This window comes from Vanessa cardui, chromosome 27 (genome assembly GCF_905220365.1).
Source record: "Vanessa cardui chromosome 27, ilVanCard2.1, whole genome shotgun sequence".
Classification (NCBI taxonomy): domain Eukaryota; kingdom Metazoa; phylum Arthropoda; class Insecta; order Lepidoptera; family Nymphalidae; genus Vanessa; species Vanessa cardui.
Genome location: NC_061149.1, coordinates 1,791,736 through 1,812,961, shown reverse-complemented (window position 1 = coordinate 1,812,961; position 21,226 = coordinate 1,791,736). Strand labels below are relative to the sequence as shown.

Genomic DNA, 21,226 nt, shown 5'->3' with positions numbered 1-21,226 from the left:
TGTACAACACGGTGCAATAATAATATCGTATCATCAACAAAAAGTCTTTGCTTGGTCCAGCGGAGACTGTGCAAACCCGTGCAAACCGAAAACTGTGCAGTCTTTGCGCACTTTAAGCTTGTCCAAGCGACCATTGGTGTTCTTACAAACGCCCTTATCTGTGCAAAGTTATTCGCACAGGAATACGCGTAGGCAAGACAAGGCTTAATGGCAAATTTATAGAAATAAAATCTGTGTGAAATACTAAATTTCCAAAATGTTCTATTAAATTATACGAGAGTATAAAATGTGAGGAGAACATTCTAGAAACTGTTGCAATACGTGTTGGTGATTGGTGATCCAACGCATATCACTTCATCACTCATTTTTTCACACAGGTTTCCTCACGATGTTTACCTTCACTGCCGAGCATGAAAAGCTCAGCATACTTACTCGGTTGCCATTTCAACAAAGGCTCAAGTTTTGGCTAGTGGGGTATGTGCTCAGTATATAAGATTATAAGGGTAATTTTACATACCTCACATAAAAAGTGCTTCACAACTGGAAACCCACCATACCCGAGAATGCCAGCGCTGGCAGGACCAGCGGTGCCCTCATTGCGACCCTCAGCGGTGCTGCGCTTGTAGAAACCGTGAGTAGTTTTGTGTGTCGTACACCTATTTGTTGTAATACGTTTGTTAATTACCAATTATTCCGTCGATACTGTTTCCTAAGTATATTCCTAGCTGGTAAGGCAGATCTGAGGTCTTGGGCAACCAGATCGTTCTGAAACCAAGCTAATTGGTACTCCATTCTTTTGCGCATGTAAAGCCTCTCCAATCGTGCCAGGTGGTGGTGGTACGGTTATATGTCACCACGGGACGATCGGGACGTATCCCGGGTCTCATCGACGGGAGATATCATGTTGCAATTATTAGAATTAAGAAAAGCCAGTGATTATGTTTGCTACATTCATACACTATTAGTTTCCAACAGTTATTCAGGCCTTAGGTACTTTATCCTTAACAATATGTCTGCACACTTTCGCCATGATCGATTGAGCAGTTAAGAGGTGACAAACAACAATGGCATTTGTAATATTAGTTCATTATACATGCTAAGTAACTATGGTAGAGATATTTTTTTAATCTCACTCTAATGCTGTAATTGTTCAAGATAGAATGACAGCCATAAAAATTAGAAAAGCTGAATTTTCTCAAAAATGATTACCTCGAATACGTAGCGAAGGATACTTTACAGATATGACACGTGAAGGGATTCTTTATCCCTTTATGGATAATCCTATGGCTGTTCAGAGCGTTTTCCATGTAGAATACACTGAAAATAATGCTTTATAAATATGCTAGTTATCGTTTGGGGTTTGGTAGACAAGAGATACTTATGAAAAACCCTATTCTATAAGTTCTAAGAAATTTGGAAGAATCTAAAAGGTTAATAAAAGTCAAAACGATTAAGCATTCTTTAATATACAACATACTGTATATTAAAGAATGCTTAATTTTATTAATAGCTATATAGCCTTCCAGGAATCGCACGGATAGACTAGGGGTATATTTTAAATGATTGTAACAACTATTGATTTACACGACGCAGACAAAAGTAGCTCCTAGTTGATATGAATATGATTGCGTCAAAATCAATTTTCAAAAAAGTCTTAACGTCATATACAATCGCAAAAACTATCACGTTAGTCTAGTGGATATTTTTTACTTTTTGGGTAGGATAGGCAGTTTGACAGACTTTTGTGATGTTACACCACTAATATTAACCATTCCTTACATATCTAATGCGCCATCAACCTAAGATGTAATATCCCTTGTGCCAGTAGTTAAACTGCCTCAATTATATTCTTCAAATCGCTATCGATTCGCCAAGGATTGCTTTTTGAACTCTGAGTTGAAAATAACTTCATAATGCCGAGAAATTTTTGGTATGTGCCCAAAATTTTGGAAAACAGGTCGATCCATTTATTTTTTCTTTTAATTCTTTATAATCGATAGAGATGCTGTCCCTTCTGATTTTGAGAGTGAGGAAGCTAATTTATACGGTTACTTCTTTAAACCTTGACATAATATTTAAGTAAATTTAAATAACACATTCTTTGTACTAACTCTTCACAGTATTCGCATCTAAACGCCTTTTCAATATTGACAACGCGAATTATATTCCTCGCTGCATCGTCAAGTGCGGAGAGCAAGATCTCACTTTGTTCGTTTTTCACCTCACGTTCAATGCCTTTCGTGAGACGAGGGTATTCTATAACACACACAATACAGTATAGTACAGAAGCACCCCGTAAATCTCCCAATACTGGTATAAGGTCTCCTCTCCTATTGAGGAGAAGGTTTAGATCATATTCCACCAAGCTTCTCCAATATGGGTTGGATAAAAATGTGGGTGAATTTTGTTTCCTCACTATGTTTTCCTTCACCACCGAGTATAAGATGAATTTTACAACCCACACACAAATTCAGCACATGCGAATTAAGTGGTACGTGGTATTCGGCCTGAACCCGTTATCATCGGTTAAGATGCACGCTTTGTAACCACTGAGTCATCTCGTCTCATTCCTTCAGAAAATATTAAGGATAAGTGAATCAGTTTCAAAATATGATAATGAATTTGATGAAAATGTTGATGGTGATGACGGCCGTGATGATGATAATGATGACGTTGGTGATAATGATGTGCCGTATATGCTGATAGGTATTAAAGTTACATATTCTATGACTAAAATATTTCACATCTGTGTGTCTCATATTCTTTGGCATATATCATGTATAAAAGTCGAAGCATTGCATATGAAAGACAGAGTATCCATCAAGTGCGTCACAGTCTGTATAATTGTATCGTCTTGTTGATAAATCGTGAACTAGTTAGTGTCTTTCATTATCCTCTACACAAGCCCAGCAACAATGATTATAGTGATGATGATTTTGATGATTATTATGATAATGAGCTGAGCTGAGATGGCCTAGTGGTTAGAACGCGTGCATCTTAACCGATGATTGCGGGTTCAAACCCAGGCAAGCACCACTATATATATGTGCTTAATTGTGTTTATAATTCATCTCGTGCTCGGCGGTGAAGGAAAACATCGTGAGGAAACCTGCATGTGTATAATTTCATCGAAATTCTGCCACATGTGCATTCCACCAACCCGCATTGGAACAGCGTGGTGGAATATGTTCCAAAACCCTCTCCTTAATGGAAGAGGAGGCCTTATCTCAGCAGTGGGAAATTTACAGGCTGTTACTTTACTTTACTTTACTTTTATTATGATAATGATCAGTGCCTTGATCAAATATCTTCACAACTGTACGTACCAACAACTCGTACCGCGTGTCTGACGATGCCGCTAGTCGGCGACAGTTGTTCCGTGGCTTCAGTTTCCTCCTTCAGCTCTTTCGTGAACTCCTCTATGCACTCCGTCGACTTATTAGCGTGATCCTTAAATCCCGTTTGTATATTACGGAGTCAAATCAGTCAAAGTCAGTCAACTTGCTGCTGATGGCTCGTGCAAGCCATCTAGGTACCACCCAATCATAACATATTCTACCGACAAAGAGCAAGACAAATTCCGTGGTGTTCCAATTGAGAGGGACAGGGCCGTATTTAGGGGAGGGCAACCGGGGCAACTGCCCTGGGGCCTCCGCATGAGAGGGGGCCACAGTTTTCAGCAAGTTAACAAATACTGAGATATAGTCAAATTATAATAATGTTACTATTTAATATTTTAAAACTTACCGATACAAATACGAAACAATTCATAGCTTACTGATTGATATAAAAAAACTAATTAAAATCATAATACTATGATTATTAGGGTGTTCACGCTTCTGTTTGTCTAGGGCCCTCACTGCTTTGTGGCCCCGGGGCCTCCACACCTTTAAATCCGACTCTGGAGAGGGAGGTGAGTTAGTGTAACTAAGAGACATTACATCTTAGTTCCCAAGGTTCGCGGCGAAGGATAGAAAGTGTAAATACAAATTAAATACACATATATATTACTATTAGAGTGCCAATGTCTGTGAGCCATGGGAAACGAAATAATAATAATAATTAAGCATGCTAGATATTCTTCTCTTGATACCGAAGGTCACGGCGAACGATGGAAGACTCAACTATTTGAAACAACTAACCTGTGCATCATTTTCATCTCTGAACGCTCTGCAGCACATCGCACAGGTTAAAACCAGCGCTGGAGACAGTTCCTCTTCGTGAGCTCGCAAGTGCATTCGGAGACGCGACCGGCGGGTCAGTTGTTTGAAGCAGATGTGACATTGGAAAGGTTTTATCTGTGAATTAACTGACAGATCTATACGAGTTTAGATGACGTAAAGCTGATCAGCTGATCATTTTGTCGTTAAAAATATGCCCAATCTATATGTTAAATGTTACTCATATAAAGATATGTCGTGAGATATAATAGTTCTTCTCGGGTCATATCTCAGGTGCTAGTTTCCGAACAGATGGTAGATTTTTGACTGGCAATAATCAACTAACGTCTTAATCTTATAGTCATCGTCGGTAATTGGGACCGATAGGAGAGTAAAGTAAAGTAACAGCCCGTAAATTTCCCACGGTTGGGCTAAGGCCTCCTCTCCCATTAAGGAGAGGGTTTGCTGTTCCGATGCGGGTTGGTGGAATGCACATGTGGCAGAATTCCGATGAAATTAGACATATGCAGGTTTCCTCACGATGTTTGTTTGGTTAGGAGAGGCTACGTGACATTTTGGATACAATATATTTTGACCCGCCTTATTCGCCTCCATCGCGTTAGCTTAGGGACCTAGCTACAAGTAATTGTGACTTCCAACTATTACCTGTAAATGTGTAACACCGTGCTCGTCTAACGTCTGCTTGTCAAGGAATCTTTTGCCGCAAGTAACGCAGACATAACGCCTGGTGTCGGTGTGTGTTCGACTGTGTTTCGTTAGAGTTGCCCTACGGAAAAAAAGCGATTCATATTTAAATTTGGAAGATTCTTTTCTAATTGGATTGGCTAATTAGCCATAAGTCCGCTCATTTGTACGGTACGGTACTGGTACCGTTATTATTTTTAGTATTCATTTTATTTTTTTTTCTTTTGTAAGTAGTACTAACATATGTGTATTTAATATTTGTGGTGTACAATAAATTATATTACTCGTCCGCCAACCTATTCTATAAAAATTGGCATTGTAACAGACATAAACAATTCCATTTATCGCCAATATGAAGATGATGAGAAGTTATGCCCTTCTAAATATAGTTTTCAATCGAAGAATTTCTTCTCAAAGATAAAATAACATTAGATTTACGTCTTGCTAAAAACTTTTCTATATCATTGAACTAGAACTTCTTGAATAATATATTCTTATTTATAATGAACACCATTCCAATCAATTCGTGAACAAGAAATACGTACATATTGTCGAAATATCCACCAACTAAAAATAAAAAACATGGTAAATATTCCGTCCTAAATAACTGTAATTATCAAAACAACAACAATATACAACAAAACAGCCGGTAAATTTACCACTGCTGGACTAAGGCTTCTTCTCCCCTTGAGGAGAAGTTTTGGAACACATTCCACCACGCTGTTCCAATGCGGGTTGGTGGAATACACATGTAGCAGAATTTCTATAAAATTAGACACATGCAGGTTTCCTCACGACGTTTTCCTCCACCGCCGAGCACGAGATGAATTAATAATATACACAAATTAAGCAAATGAATATTCAGCAGTACCTGCCTGGATTTGAACCCGTGATCATCGGTTAAGATGCATGCGTTCTGATCACTGGGCCATCTCGGCTCTGTAAGATGTGTTAATTTAAGTTTCTTATAGGGGTTCCCTCACCTTAAAAAGAACGTCTTCCCGCAGCCCTTGACGGGGCACTGCCAGCGCTTCTGCTTGTCGTGCTGAAAGTGCACGTGGTCGAACAGCTCCGTCTCCGTGGCGAACTTGACGTTCTCGCACTCCGAACACGCGTACTGACCGTCTGACGTTATGAGGTTCGACGTTTCGTGGAATTGCCTTTTCGAAATACGTTTTTTTTTTTAAATTCAGTAACGTTAGCAAAAGCTAAATGTCTAAAAAGACAAATGTGTTACCTGGAAGTGGATCGAACCACCGGCCCATTTATATTGGCACCATGAGTAATATTTTACAGAATTTTCTTGAAATTAGAGACATGCAGGTTTCCTCACGATGTTTTCCTTCACCGCCGAGCAGGAGATGAATTATTAACCAAAATTAAGCACAGAATTCGGTAGTGCTTGCCTGGGTTTGTACCAACGATTGGTAAAGATGAATACGTCCTAACGACTGGACCATCTCGGATTTGTCTTGTAAAGAAATTTTAATTAGCAATCTATTGGAACAGCTCCAAAACACTTACATATGAAATTTGAGTCTCACTTTTGACGTAAACGATTCGTTGCAATTGTGACACGTCATAATCTGAGAGTCGGGTTGTTCCCGGTTCTTCTTTTTACGGCCTCGCTGTTATGGACAATATCATAATGAAAATGTCTAAGAACACTTGAATGCGAAAAGTTATACTATGTTTTTTATGGTTGATAACACAACTTCGGAATTGGGAACTTAGGAAATGACCACTTTCGGGCTATTTCTTTTTGAACACTCATATAATGGATAAAAGAAAACTCGCTGTTAATTGCCGGTTATCATCAGCTCAGGGTATTTACTTATCCTAACCGTTGGTAGTGTTTAATTTAGCAATCAGTATTTCATAAATCTTGTAATAGACACACACGATACATTTGACTTTTCTAAACTGCACTCATGGTCTTGCACCTGGCATATCAAATCATAGCTTCTAAGGTCATGATTTTGAACCTTTAAAAAGACCAATAAAAATATTTTTAGGCTGGAGACTGGCGGTTTGCGTCATGCTTTGGAAAGCATGAAAAGAAATTTGTCTTGCATGATTCTTGCCATTTGTAATGAATTTGCTTTCCCATCAGATTATGAGGTACGAAATAAAAGTGTATTTGTCCTAAAATTTCACTAATTTTGATTTGTCTTCCTTTAGGAATACCGCCATGAAATCAATCAAGACATAAACACTGATTTGTGCACACTTCTGACTGTCAAATAGAATTAAATATTTAATTATTGAGGTATTCGCCTACCCACCAATTGAACGTAACATTTTTTTTGGTGCCCAAAGCCAAAAGAGTAATTTGAAAAACTTTAAGCCCGAGGTCCGAGGTCGCTAAAACTTATAAGGAAAACATCCTACTAGGTTTCAGCGAAGGCGACTATTTTTAAGGGAAGTTGGAATTTTGTACGATATCCTATTAATACTACAGAAAAGATGAGTGTTTTTGGGTGAGTTTGTTTTATTTTACCGCTACTAAGAGGTCGTTGTCGCCAGACTCTTCAAGAGGACGAGGTTTTCCTTGAGCTCTCTATAAAAGAAATAAATGTGATAAATGTACATTTAGTACAAAAAATGTTAATAAAAAACACCAATACATGTTATCTTTACAAATGATTCTGCATTCAAAGGCCATTGAAGATTGAACGGATATAACTTAATTCTTTCATCATAAGCTCGTCAGGAAAACGTTTTGAGGAAATCTGTACGAGGCTGATGAGAATCTACTCCATTTATTCACCGACCCGCATTGAAGCAGCAGGTTGGAGTAAACTCAAAGCCTCCTCCTCAAAAAGGAGAAGAATACTTAGACCAGCAGTAGAATATTAAAAGCTTGTTAACTACAAATATATGTAGAACTTTTTCATTTGCTAGTCAGCCAGCTACAAAAATATCATACCTTTAAGAAATCCTCTTCAGACGGCACGTACACAATCGAATCATCCTTCAACATGGCTTTCTGCTTGCGTTTTCTACATTTATGGCTCGTCAGAGACTCGGATGATGGAAATATTTGACTAAAATGTTTTGAATAATGATAAAAAATACTATTTTTTAGATTGGTAGGTTTCATACTAGCTGAACCAATGGTGTCCGTATGGAAATCACCTTGAACCGGCAAGAAACTCAGTGATATTGATCACAATATCACTGAGTTTCTTGCCGGTTCTTCTCGGTAGAATCTACTTTCCGAACCGGTGGTAGCTTCACTTAATTGTAAAATGTCGATTCAAAAGTGCTTGTAAAAGCCTACTTGAATAAAGTTTATTTTGATTTGATTTGAGTGTTTTAGCCGTGAAAGTGTAACAGATAGAGTTAATTTATCTTTTCTAATATTACTAGTAGTTGCCCGCGGCTTCGCTCGCATTTTACGGGGTCGGTTGTCATGTGTCAGACAAAAAAGTAACCTATGACCTTTCTTGGAGGTCAAGTTTGATTCATACCAAATTTCATCAAATTCCGTTCAGCAGTTTGATCGTGAAAGAGCGACAGGCAGACAGAGGGAGTTACCTTCACATTTATTAATATAGATAACAGATAAACATAATATAGATTAATAACTATAGATAACACTAACAGCCTTTACCCTTTAGGTCCTGAAGTCCTACAGTTTTAGTGTCCTGAATCAAGTAAAAAGCAAGAACTGGAGATCCGAAACCTAGGTAGATATCCTGCCTAAAAAGGTAAATATCGGAACAACCATATCCGATGTCTACCAAATAATGACGGAAGTCTTTGTGTCTTAATTTTAAAAAGAATCGTCAAAGACTTATTTGGAACACAATTCACAACCCATGCACCGCTACCTCATAATTTGGTGTAAGACTTCTTTTATGGAATAGGTTGGTGGACGTGCATATGGGCCACCTGATGGTAAGTGGTCACCATCACCCATAGACAATGACGTTGTAAGAAATATTAACTATTCCTTTCATCGTCAATGCACCACCGACCTTGGGAACTAAGATGCTATGTCCCTTGTGCCTGTAGTTACACAGGCTCACTCACCTTCAAACCGGAACAGACAATTCTGCGTACTGTTGTTTAGCGGTAAAATATCTGATGAGTGGGTGATACCTACCCAGGCGAACTTGCACAAAGCCCTACCACCAAGTACTAATTAGTTTATTTAATTAATTATTATAAAAATCTAACCTGCAATTAAAGCACTTATGTTTCTTCAACTCATCATAGTTCCGACCATCTTCTTTAGCCTTGAAGATAATATTTCCAAGGTAAGTTTTAATGGTAACAAATGAATTATTAAATTAAACTTTGGTAAGTAACGTAGGTACTTACCTACATACTCAAAAATTCTAAAACGATTGCGATTTTTATTTTCTGTCTATGATAGAAGACCAATACTATAATACCGCGTCGGTATTGTGATGTACATAACATCTAATAGGTACATAATATATGACATACAAAACAATAAACAACTAATTACAACATTATTTATTTGTACCTGCTATTCTTCATTTTTAACTTTTTATTATTGAATAGTTTAAATGTATAAGTTTTGAGAACGAACACTGATGTTAAAGTAAATCCAATAAGGTTTCATCGTTCTTAATACAGCAAAACATAAATAAATATTAAACGGGAATAAATCCACAGTTAAGTTTAACAGTCATTAAATTCAGTACAGATATGTTACAGATTACAGTTCATCACACAACTTTTTTAATGTGTATATATTTGAAACTTACCCACGTCAGTGGCGTAGCTAGGTGAGGAAGGGCCCCGGTGCATAGAAAAATAATCGGGCCCTCACCCCCTCTTTCCCATCCCTCTTTAACTAATAATTACCCTTTAAAATTATAGATAGCAAATAAGAAATCTTGTACGTAGGGTCTTGATTTTTCAGCTTCAGAAGCTTAAGGTTTAGTTTAGAGGGCCCCCTAAACTCCGGGGCCCTGGTGCACTGCACCAACTGGCCCTACGATAGCTACGCCACTGACCCAAGTTACTCAAAACTTACCTTAAGTAATTTCTCTAGCTGTTCAGTGACGTCATCGTCTCCGGTTTGCACGATCCATATCGAGTCGTCGCTGCTGTCTATACACTCCTGTTTCACTTCAGTTGTAAACGTACGATGTTCTGTCTGTTTAAAACTATATCTTACGAACAACTTCACGACAAATTAGAAACGACTAATGGTCTAAATACCTCCATAATCGTTTTTAAAATAAATAATTTTTTGAATTTAGAACAAAAGAAAAATTCCGTTGAAAAAGATACTCGATTGTTTTGTCTATGCTTTATATTAATATTTATGTAAATATCGATTCTAAATTTAAATTATAATAGAAATAGAACGGTATAATTAGTCGAGTAGCATTTAACGGAACCGTAGGTAAGTTCAGGTAAACGGTTACTAACTCCAAAGGTAAGTTAACATGACGTTGTAGCACTCGCTTTGATGGGCATCTAAAGGTAGTTTTGACGCGGCATATATTTTATGCTAGAGACAATAGTCAACATCAAAGATGCTCTGCGCACTGATTACACAAACAAATTGCAATTATAGCGGAACCAGTATTATATACTGTGGCGTTTTAGCTTTGTCTTATGTACATTAGACCACTATGATGTATGCTTTTCAAAAATAACCCTTATATAATGATAATATATGATGACTAGCTTTGTCCGCAAAAGCCTTATTACAAAAGCTTTCTGTCAGTAAAAATCCCGTCAAAATTGGTTCAGACTTTCCGAGATTACTAGCAAACAGACAGACAGATAACAACAACAACAACAGCCTGTAAATTCCCACTGCTGGGCTAAAGGCCTCCTCTCCCTTTTGAGGAGAAGGTTTGGAACATATTCCACCACGCTGTTCCAATGCGGGTTGGTGGAATACACATGTGGCAGAATTTCTATGAAATTTGTCACATGCAGGTTTCCTCACGATGTTTTCCTTCACCGCTGAGCACGAGATGAATTATAAAGAGAAATTAAGCACATAGAATCCGCGGTGCTCGCCTGGGTTTGAACCAATCATCGGTTAAGATGCACGCTTTCTAACCACTGGGCCATCTCGACTCTACTGGGCCATCTCGACTCAGACAGACAGACGGAAAGACAGAAATTTTAAAAAATGTTGGTTTGGTATATGTACTGTATATAAATCCATGTGTATCTAGTAAAAAGCGGTTACTTTAATATTACTAACAGACACTCCAATTTTATTATATGTATAGATATAGATAAATAAGCGACATCTTATCTTGCTTTTATTCATGTAATTATTAACATAACCTCTAAAACAATGGATTGGTATCATCTAATGGCTGACTATAACTTCCACGCGCTGATTGGTCAAATCAAATAGCGCACGTTTTTACGACTTTCTGTTACACGCTTCCGCCCCTTTTCACGAAATCACTTCCGGTTTGTAGAGCGAGACGGAAGATGTTAAACATCAATAGTATTTAGTATAAATTAAATATCAACTAACCGATTCATTCGAGTTATTAGTTTCGGAATTTTGATTTTCTTCTTTACCTTTGAAAATACAATCATAATTATAATACTTAAAATTATACAACAGCCTGTTAATTCCCATTGCTGGGCTAAAGGCCTCCTCTCCCTTTTTAAGGAGAAGGTTTGGAACATATTCCACCACGCTGTTCCAATGCGGGTTGGTGGAATACACATGTGGCAGAATTTCTATGAAATTTGTCACATGCAGGTTTCCTCACGATGTTTTCCTTCACCGCTGAGCACGAGATGAATTATAAAGACAAATTAAGCATATGAATCAGCGGTGCTTGCCTGGATTTGAACCCGCAATCATCGGTTAAGATGCACGCGTTCTAACCATTAGGCCATCTCTGCTCTATTAAAATCTCTTAAAATTATGCGTTAAGTTAATTAATCGGCTCTATTTCGTAAAGTGCTATGCCTTGTTAGTATAGTGGCCAGCTTAATGAGTTGATCCTTAGGTTATATGTTGTAAGCTAAGATCTACCCAATTAAGTTTTTATATCAAGCAATTCTCACTAGTAATCTAGAGTTGCTCGCTAGATCTAAAATCTCATCGTTCCGCAGATATCCACTAGATAAAACGAAATAAATCACATTGACGACCTCCGTGGTCGAGTCGTGTGTGGGTTCGTCCGGCCGAATCAATGTAGAATAAGTACGAAAGTTTTGTAAATTGGTGACAATGTCCATTATAGCTTATTATTGACCGTGTTAAAAGTCCTGAACAATTGAAGCTCCGGAATCGCTGCCATCTTGAAAAAAAGGTGCAGGACTTATAACCCGTTCATTAATAAGCCAGAATAAACATTGTAACCAAATTGACGGTTTTCATGGGTACGCTACTCTGAGGTCCCGGGTTCGATTTCCGGCTTAGTCGATGTAGATTACCATTAGATTTCTATGTTGTCTTGGGTCTGGGTGTTTGTGGTGCCGTCGTTACTTCTTATTTTCCATAACACTGTGCTTCAGCTGGGTCAGTGCTTGGGTCAGAGTAATGTATGTGATGTTGCCCAATATGTATATATTTGTAACAAACTTTATGGTGCCTATGCAAACTTGAACTGTGCATGTTAGATTCACGTGTATTATCACTTCTTCATCTTAGCACATCAATCATAATTTAATTTAAAGCAAGAGTTTAATTTACGAGTATAGAAAATTACATCACATTTGAATATAATTTATAACACATAGTACTCAATGTGTTTGCAAATAACAATTATAATTGGAGCGTTATTTCTGGAGATTACCTCACACTCACAAACAAACAAATTATTCCTCTATAATATTAGTAATGATAAAAAGTAAAGTACCTACTTCTATCGTGGCTAATTAGCGATCATCATGTATGATAATACATACACAACACATTAAACGCACGTGCCAAAATTTAGGACACTATCTCAAAAAACTTTTTAGAAATAAAAGTATTATCTGTGGCCCTCCAGAGCCCGCTTAGATCAGGAGCCTATGCGTTGACATTTATTAGGTCTTTTCTACGCTTTAAGATAAGGTTTTGAGTTTATTTACCCATAATGCTTCACCACGACATAAAGGATATATGTCGGCATATATCAAGATCTCATTCATTCGGGATAGGAAATGAAAAGGTTTAAAATAATAACCAGAGTCGTGTTCGACATCATTCCGTTTAATGGCGCTGCGGGTTCGTTTTGCAACCGGCGAACTGATTGCTGCATTTAATTCATCTAAAAACAAGTAACAAAATTAAGTCATATTACGTACATTCAATTTATACTAGGAACAAGAATAAACTTGTTACACCAAGTACCCGATTGCACAGGGTTAGTAACTCTTTTATGGGACAATGTATACGTTTTTACAACAGGATCCCAGAAATTTTTCGAAAATAAAATCCAAAAGAATTTTAAAGAGCGTTTGTGTGCTAAAGGATATTACGACACTAATGAATTTCTAGTTGACTGCACACCTTGGGAATGAGATGATCGCCTCCAGGCTGTTTCATATGCTATTTAAAAATATATATTGTACGAGTATATGTAACATGAGATGAAAAAAAAGAAAAAATTGATCCCGCTGAGTTTCTTTCGCCGGTTCTTCTCAGGTCTGAGATGTTAAATTCCGAACCGGTGGTAGATTTTTTGACTATCAATAAGAAAGTGTAATCACTTCTATTTTGAATAAATGTTTTTTATCTTGACTTGACTATTATGTAATACTATCTGCGTATATACACCCAAACTCTCAGATATTCTTCTACTAGCAATAAGGGTAATGCTAATAGAATTAGTTAGTATCCTGGTTTAAATGGTTTTTGAGTTACAGTAACAGAACAAGAGACATAACATCAGACGGCGTTAAAATATAAAAATGTTAAAAATGTTTTCTTGAATCTCTGGAATTACTGAGGGTCTTATACTAAAATAAAGTTACTAATTTTATTAAAGCATTTGTTTTGCCAAAACACATATTTAATTGCCAAATATTCAAGTATTCTTGCAAAAGATAAGAACGAATTGGACCTTGAGGTAAGCTTATAATTTCGCATTAAGGTAAGTTTTAAACTCGAAATCGTTTACCTTAAGGTAACATCATAGTCCATTACAGTTAATTATCTGCAATTTAAATAAAATTTGAATTGCAATTTTAATGATTATCATATTAAAGTGCCAGTGTAACTACAGGCACAAGGGACATAACACCTTAGTTCCCAAGGTTGGTGGCACATTGAGGTAAAGAATAGTTAATATTTTTTACAGCGTCATTGCCTTTGGGTGATGGTGACCACTTACCATCAGGTGGCCCATTGCTCGTCCGCCAACCTATAACATAAAAAAAAATCATTAATTTATATCGTATATTACCATTATTAACTTTTTCAACATCATCTTCGTTTTTTCTTTGACTCTGGTCCCTATGAGCAGCTTTTATATGACCTCTGAGCCATTTCAAATTAGCGTATCCTGGAAATTAAAACATCTTGTACAATCAGATTAAAAAAACCTTCGTCAGTTTTCAAATTCATTCCTTTATCAAGTCTTAAACTCTTAGTACCTTTTGAATCTAAACATCGAATCATTGCGACGCAATATGTCACTCTCGATCGGTAAAGCAGATCATCGCTCACACTGAGCACACGACAATAGATCTTAAGGTGACTAACCTTTTCTTACCGGGACTGTACATACTTTCATATAAGAACTCCTGATTACTAAAAACTATAGATAATTAACTAAAGAGCAATAAATTGGATTAGGTACAATTAAGACTGTTGCTGATATATTATCTGATAATGATGGTAATGAGGCAGACATTTCATTAATTTCAAGGCCCTATAAAGCCTATTTAGTAAAATTCACAGATAATAAAGGAATCTAGAACTCAATTATTAGAAGTGCTTATAGTTATAATGATGATGATGATGATGAAAGGAATATTTCATTAATTTCAGTACATTGTACTTATAAATCCAATCAAGTCTAAACCAAGCAAGCACGACTCTGGTCCGTTTTTCATATCAAATATTTTCCTACACAGGTAGGTCAATCCTATTCTCCTTTCTTCTTTTAGTTTATTGATTATTAGAAGATTCTAACAAAGGATCTGATAGAATACTCTGAACAAATCCAACATCGAACAAACTACTACTACCATGCTTTTAAATTACTTAAAAGTAACTGTATCGGTTTCTGGGTCAAATCTTAAAGCGAATGTATTAAACTACTAACCGTAATCACAAAGCAGGCATGGATAGACGGTACCATCTTCAACGTCGTGTTTATGGTCTTCACAGTGGTCTAATATTTCTGGTAACTCCTTGAATTCTCGATTGCAAAATCTAATAAATTTAATAATAAATTACATAAAGTAAGTAAAATAAGTAAAAGCCTGTAAAATTGCCACTGCTGGGATAAGGCCTTCTCTCCCATTAAGGGTTTGGGAACATATTCCACCACGCTGTTCCGATGAGGGTTGGTGGAATGCACATGTGGCTGAATTTCGATGAAATTAGACACATGCAGGTTTCCTCACGATGTTTTCCTTCACCGCCGAGCACGAGATGAATTATAAACACAAATTAAGCAAATATATATAGTAGTGCTTGCCTGGGTTTGAAACCCGCAATCATAGGTTAAGACGTACGCGTTCTAACCACTGGGCCATCTCAGCTCAAAATTTACATACAGTCGAATTAAACAATATTAACAAATAAAATCTATTTTTTTGTTTTTTTGCTAACCCAACCCTTGCGTTAGCAATCTCACGCACACTAAGACATTTGTCTCTAAGCACGGCTGACTCAACGTAAAAACGCTGTTCATTTAAAGTGGGGGGCTGCCTTCGTTAGTGAATAAATCTATAGTGCTATCAAGTGTATTGTTGTGTAAACCTCACAATGTTATATATAACCTGTATTCTATCACCAATAAGCTTATATTGAAGTGTTTCAGATAAAAACTTAAACAACATACTATATATACTAATCTCTGAAGCTACAGTGTTCCTGAAAGCTATAGTATAGAAGCACAATGGGCTGGCTAGCTAGGTAAAAGCAGAATCAATCCTGATCCCTTGAACTATTGTCGTAACCACTCATGACCCTGGCTGAGTGACAAGTTTAAGAGGAGAGGTAAATAGGACTATTAGTAATTCCATAATGAATATGTAGCCATTGCTAATATTATTTTTAAAAAAAAGCGTTGACTTTATTAGTAAATTGCAACCTTGTGAAGCCGGAACGAATCGCTAATAGACTACAGGCCCATGTCCAAAAAATGGATGGGTCATATGAACCACCAGGTGACGTATATAGGACGATATAAGAGCATAAAATAATAAGATTTAGCTCTATGCCGTCACTTGTAAGCTGTCCGTTTAAATTACGTAAAGGCAAAAAGGAAAATGATGATCGTAGCGCTCGCACCGGCGGCACACTCGCGTGGGCGTTAATCGAACGCGTCGGAAAAATAATGAGTGTCGAACGATTTGTTCCACAAAAATGCTTGTATTTTCAGATAGTCGAAAAAAAAGAAGCAGGCGGTAGCGTAATGCCATACTTCTCGGGTGTGGCTCGGTCTATTGTGTGTACACCGGTTTTCATTGGTACGCCACTCCGAGGTCTCGGGTTCGATTCCCGGCCGAGTCGATGTAGGAAAATTTCATTACTTTTTTTGTTGTCTTGGGTCTGTGTTTGTGGTACCGTCGTTACTTCGGATTTTCCATAACACAAGTGCTTTAGCTACTTACAGTGGGATCAGAGTAATGTATGTGATATTTTATTTATAAAGTGCTATTTATACGAGGACTGCCCGACTTCCTAAAATCTTACCTGCATTTTAATTCCTCCGCATCAGCATTACCGTCACGTTGGTACTTCCCCAGGAATTCCTTGACGTCTTCATCTTCAATGTTCTCTATATCAATTTCCGTTTCCGGCTCGATTATTTCCAAGTCACTCGAACTCCCTTTCTTCTCATCTTTCACCATCGTCATATCATCAACTCTCACATTGTCAACCAGTTTCGTGATAATTTCTCCATCCGGTCCGATTTCTACTTTAACGAACTCTTCTTTACTTCTAGAATCAACTTCTATTGTCTTTCTAGAATTGTAAATTGCATTATTGAAATTAATCGATGTTGTCTTTTGGAAAATGTATTGTTGATTATTTTTGATGACCAAATATTCATCGTTATTTAACGATTGACTCGGGCTTTTCATACGGCTTGGCTTGAAATGTTCTCCTAAGCATTTCTCGCAGATAATTTTAAGCTGCGTCATATACTTCCTCTGTTCACAGCGATGTAACATTTGGTCTTCTTTGTCAAATAAATACAGCTTTTCATTGCTTTCTATGTTTTTACAGCATATGAAACAATCGTGTTTGTTTACAGCTGAATCTAAGTCTATGACTGGTTTGGCATTCCAGCCCTTATAAACAAGTCTCGAAGGATCAGTTTTCCGTACGTGTCTTCGAGTTTCGTAACTTTGATTGTCTTCACAAGGAAGAGGTGTGACGGGAGAATCTTTAAACATATTAAGTATCTCTTCACGTGTATAAAAGTTATTACTATCTTTCATTGTTTTATCGTCATTTTTAAAATCATCAACATTTCTAGGCGATCTGTTTTTATTTGCGACAGAGTTCGTCGCGAACATTTTCGCACTGGATTCGAGGTATTTAGCGAACTGCGCTTCGAAATTCGAAATGTTATTGCAGACAAGTTTAAAAGGGAGGCTATTGGCAAAATTCCCCTTTGGACTAAATTTCTTATTTGCCACTGGACTTTCGACTATATTGATGTCTTTTATAGTACAAAGTTCAATATCATTTACATCATTTTCGTCTGGACTATCTGTATATTTAACAAATGGTATATTCTCCGCTGTTAGATCTGTGAGAGGATCTTCGTTATCAAATTGTATTTGAGAGGCTCGTATTTGTGTTCCATCATCCAAGACGTAAACTAAGTCATCAGAATCTTTGGGATTATTATCGTAATTCGGTGGATCTAAATTAGTATCCGGAAGGCTCTGTTCAGCATTTAAAAGGAAAGTATAGGCGCTTTCGTCAAGATTGACAGGTTGGTTGCCCGTTATCGCGTTTAAATCTACGTCATAGCCTAGAAGTGACCTGAAAAGTTTTCCTAGGTAAGTTTGATTAATTTTGGTATATATCAAAAATTACCTGATTCATAATATAGATCTGATATAGCCAGTTGCATAGAACACCTAGATATTTAAATTTATTTCTGGTCAGCGATGAAGGAATTAATTATAAGAAAACCTACATGCGTACCTAACACATGTAGGTTTTCTTATAATTAATTCGTCATGCTGAAATTCTTCAAAATGTATATTATTATATCAATTTATACTACAAAAGCCAACTATTGTAAAATCAGCACTCATAGCCTTTTCATTAATATTTAAATTGGCTTCATGATTCACATATTTTTTAATTGTACACAAACAACAAACAGCCTGTAAATCTCTAACTGCTGGGTTGAGGTCTCCTCTCCCTTTTGAGGAGAAGTTTCGGAACATATTTTACAACGCTGTTCCAATGCGGGTTGGTGGTTTACACATGTGGTAGAATTTCTTTAAAATTAGACACATGTAGGCATCATTACGATGTTTTCCTTCACCACCGAGCACGAGATGAATTATAAATACAAATTAAGCAAATAATTATTCAGTGTTGCTTGCCTGGGTTTGAACTCGTGATCATCGATTAAGATGCACGCGTTCCATCCACTAAGCCGTCTTGGCTCTAATTGTACACATTAATATCAAATTCTTTCCTTTACTTTTTTATCTATTTTAGCATATACATAACACAAAGAAATTTTACATAAGGATCGGCTGAGCATGATTAACAAAAGTGGTAACAAAATAAAGCTAGTTTATAATCAATAATAAAAGTATATGTGTACTTGGCTTTATCCAGAAATATTTTAAAAGTATCGTATGGTTCAATCTTTAATGCGACCTCTTCCCCATTTGTGTTTTCCAAACAAAGGATTAATGGTGGTGAATCTTCCATAGTATAGTTTTGTCTCTGAAAAATCAAATGACACAAATACAGACAATACAGAGAATGATGAAAAAATAAACTGCCTGTTTGTTAGACATTGATGCTGTAGGATATATTAACTACTAATTGTAGTCTGCGGCTTCGCACGCGTTTTAGGGAGTTTGTTTCTCATGTGTTAGGCAAAAAAGTACAGTATGTCCCTACTTGGATTTCAAATTTGCTTCATACCTTGGTTCATTGGTTTGGTTATGAAGGAATGACAGACAGACAGAGTTACTTTCACATTTATAATATGAGAATAGATTCCTCTTGAGAAATGCACCTTCCACCGTGGTGTTCAAAATCATGTCACTTATTAATTATTATACTACAGGTACAAAATGTACTCCGATGTTCCTGATTGCATGGCCATATTACCTAGCACATTAAAATAAATATGTTAGTGTCTTACAAAATTTTGTAATTGACTATCTAACATCGTAAATGCTAAAGTTACTCTATCCGTCTATTACACTATCAAAACCAAAACCGATAATCGAAAAGCACTAGGATGGAGATAACATACAAAAAAAACCACAATATATGATGATTAATAATTACAGTCCCGCTGGTTGAATGTTAAATGAAAGTCGAGCAAAATCTTTCACAAAATGTAAAGAAAAACAAAATAGCAAATTTACTCTTAATTTATAACATATTCTGTACTTCATTTGCAGCTATATAAGATGAATTTATTAGAAAAAAAGAAATGGTTAATATTTCCTACAGCGCTATTGACAATGGGTTGTGGTTACCACTTGCTGATGGCTCATTTGTTTGTCCGTCTATCTATGTCTTAAAAAATATGAGGATAGCTGATAAATGATACTAACATATTAATTATACCAGAAGCTAACTTACAATATTTTAAATTGACGTTTTATTAACACTACCTTATTCAGACATATTTGAGTAAAATTGATCGGCCTAATATTGGGCTAATATGTATGGATATACTAATACTATAAATGTAAATGTTAATCTATCTGTCTGTTACAGTTCACAGCCAAACCTCTGAACTGAATTTAATTAAATTTGTTTCTGAAATTGGTACAAAGCAAGCTTTAAGCCCAAGGAAGAACAAAGGCTTCTTCTTATACCCGACAAACAGTACGACTAACAGTGATATCATATATAACAATACTATTATATTTATAATATGACCAGTGAAAGCAATCAACATCTGTTTATTGTATCTATTTAAAATTCCAAAAGTATAGATTGCCAATCATAGCACTTGGATACAGAAATAACATACAAAAAAGACCTTAGGAATCTTAGTGCGATTTGAATATAGGATTTACAACTAAGTGAGTAAATATTATTTTCTGTTCTTAGAAAAAGACACTGGGCAATGGCAAATAGTACATAACATACTGAATGGCTTTTGAATTTCAATTAAAAACATTTTTTAAACAATAATCAGAATCCAGGTCAACAGCAGTGGACTTAATTTTCTAATAAGATAAATTAAACAAAAATAAAAACCATGTAATATTGTTTAATAAATTAATTAATCAAATAATTATTTTTGGTATGGATTGGACAATATTTTTGGGAAATCAATTTTAAAATACTAAAATTATTTTTATTTTATTGATGAGAGTTCCTTATAACGAACTGTGACTGCTCATCGTTTAACTGAATCTGTTACAAAAATACCTCCAACTTATTATCAATTTAAAAAGAAACATTACGATTTCCAGCCAAGTTATAACTTCATGAAAATATATAAATTGTCACTGGCCAGTTTAATACCCACAAGTGGCCAGTGTCTTTTCGATAAAAGTTACACATGTTACTGTTATAGTTATTAATGAATCTTAGTTAATAAAAATCCTTAATCACTAACCAGATAGCAAGTTTGATCACAAGGTCATGAATATTTTATAGCGACTGGCATAGCATTATAAAATAACAAATGAATGAAAATAAATAAAATAGTTTGTCAAATTTTCAAAACAAAAACATTCCTTGTAATAACGAATAGCAATTCACCACAGATAAAGGAAAAAAATAGATTTAGAAAACAGCATAATAAATGTTTGGTAATGTTTAATTTAAAATAAACTTAATTAAAAATATTAATGAATTATATTTTACAGTATTACATAAATTTTAAAAAATAAATTTACTAAAAATATGCCAGTACTAATAATACAAAAACAACATTTTCCATTGATAATTAACAAAATAATTTGACATTAAAATTAATATGTTGTAAGCATTTTGTCAAAATTTACAGATTTGAGTACGATTAGTTATATAACATATTAAAAAA

General features: G+C 35.9%; 1 protein-coding gene across 1 annotated transcript in view; it reads right to left on the bottom strand.

Moving 5' to 3' along the window:
* The window catches only part of LOC124540938 (zinc finger protein 91-like), a 30,381-nt gene extending 9,470 nt beyond the window's left edge, over nt 1-20,911 (bottom strand). Inside the window, exons 1-18 of the mRNA XM_047118712.1 lie at nt 20,798-20,911; nt 18,806-18,930; nt 16,699-18,003; nt 15,098-15,207; nt 14,234-14,332; nt 12,918-13,096; nt 9,880-10,002; nt 9,051-9,109; nt 7,795-7,912; nt 7,366-7,425; nt 6,390-6,493; nt 5,849-6,025; nt 4,827-4,947; nt 4,143-4,298; nt 3,327-3,450; nt 2,112-2,256; nt 1,210-1,317; nt 518-656 (exon numbers count right to left, since the gene is read on the bottom strand). Coding sequence (XP_046974668.1) covers nt 518-656; nt 1,210-1,317; nt 2,112-2,256; nt 3,327-3,450; nt 4,143-4,298; nt 4,827-4,947; nt 5,849-6,025; nt 6,390-6,493; nt 7,366-7,425; nt 7,795-7,912; nt 9,051-9,109; nt 9,880-10,002; nt 12,918-13,096; nt 14,234-14,332; nt 15,098-15,207; nt 16,699-18,003; nt 18,806-18,915 — 3,237 coding nt within the window. The 5' untranslated portion in view covers nt 18,916-18,930; nt 20,798-20,911. The remainder of the gene's footprint in view (nt 1-517; nt 657-1,209; nt 1,318-2,111; nt 2,257-3,326; nt 3,451-4,142; nt 4,299-4,826; nt 4,948-5,848; nt 6,026-6,389; nt 6,494-7,365; nt 7,426-7,794; nt 7,913-9,050; nt 9,110-9,879; nt 10,003-12,917; nt 13,097-14,233; nt 14,333-15,097; nt 15,208-16,698; nt 18,004-18,805; nt 18,931-20,797) is intronic.
* Nucleotides 20,912-21,226: the final 315 nt, after the last annotated feature.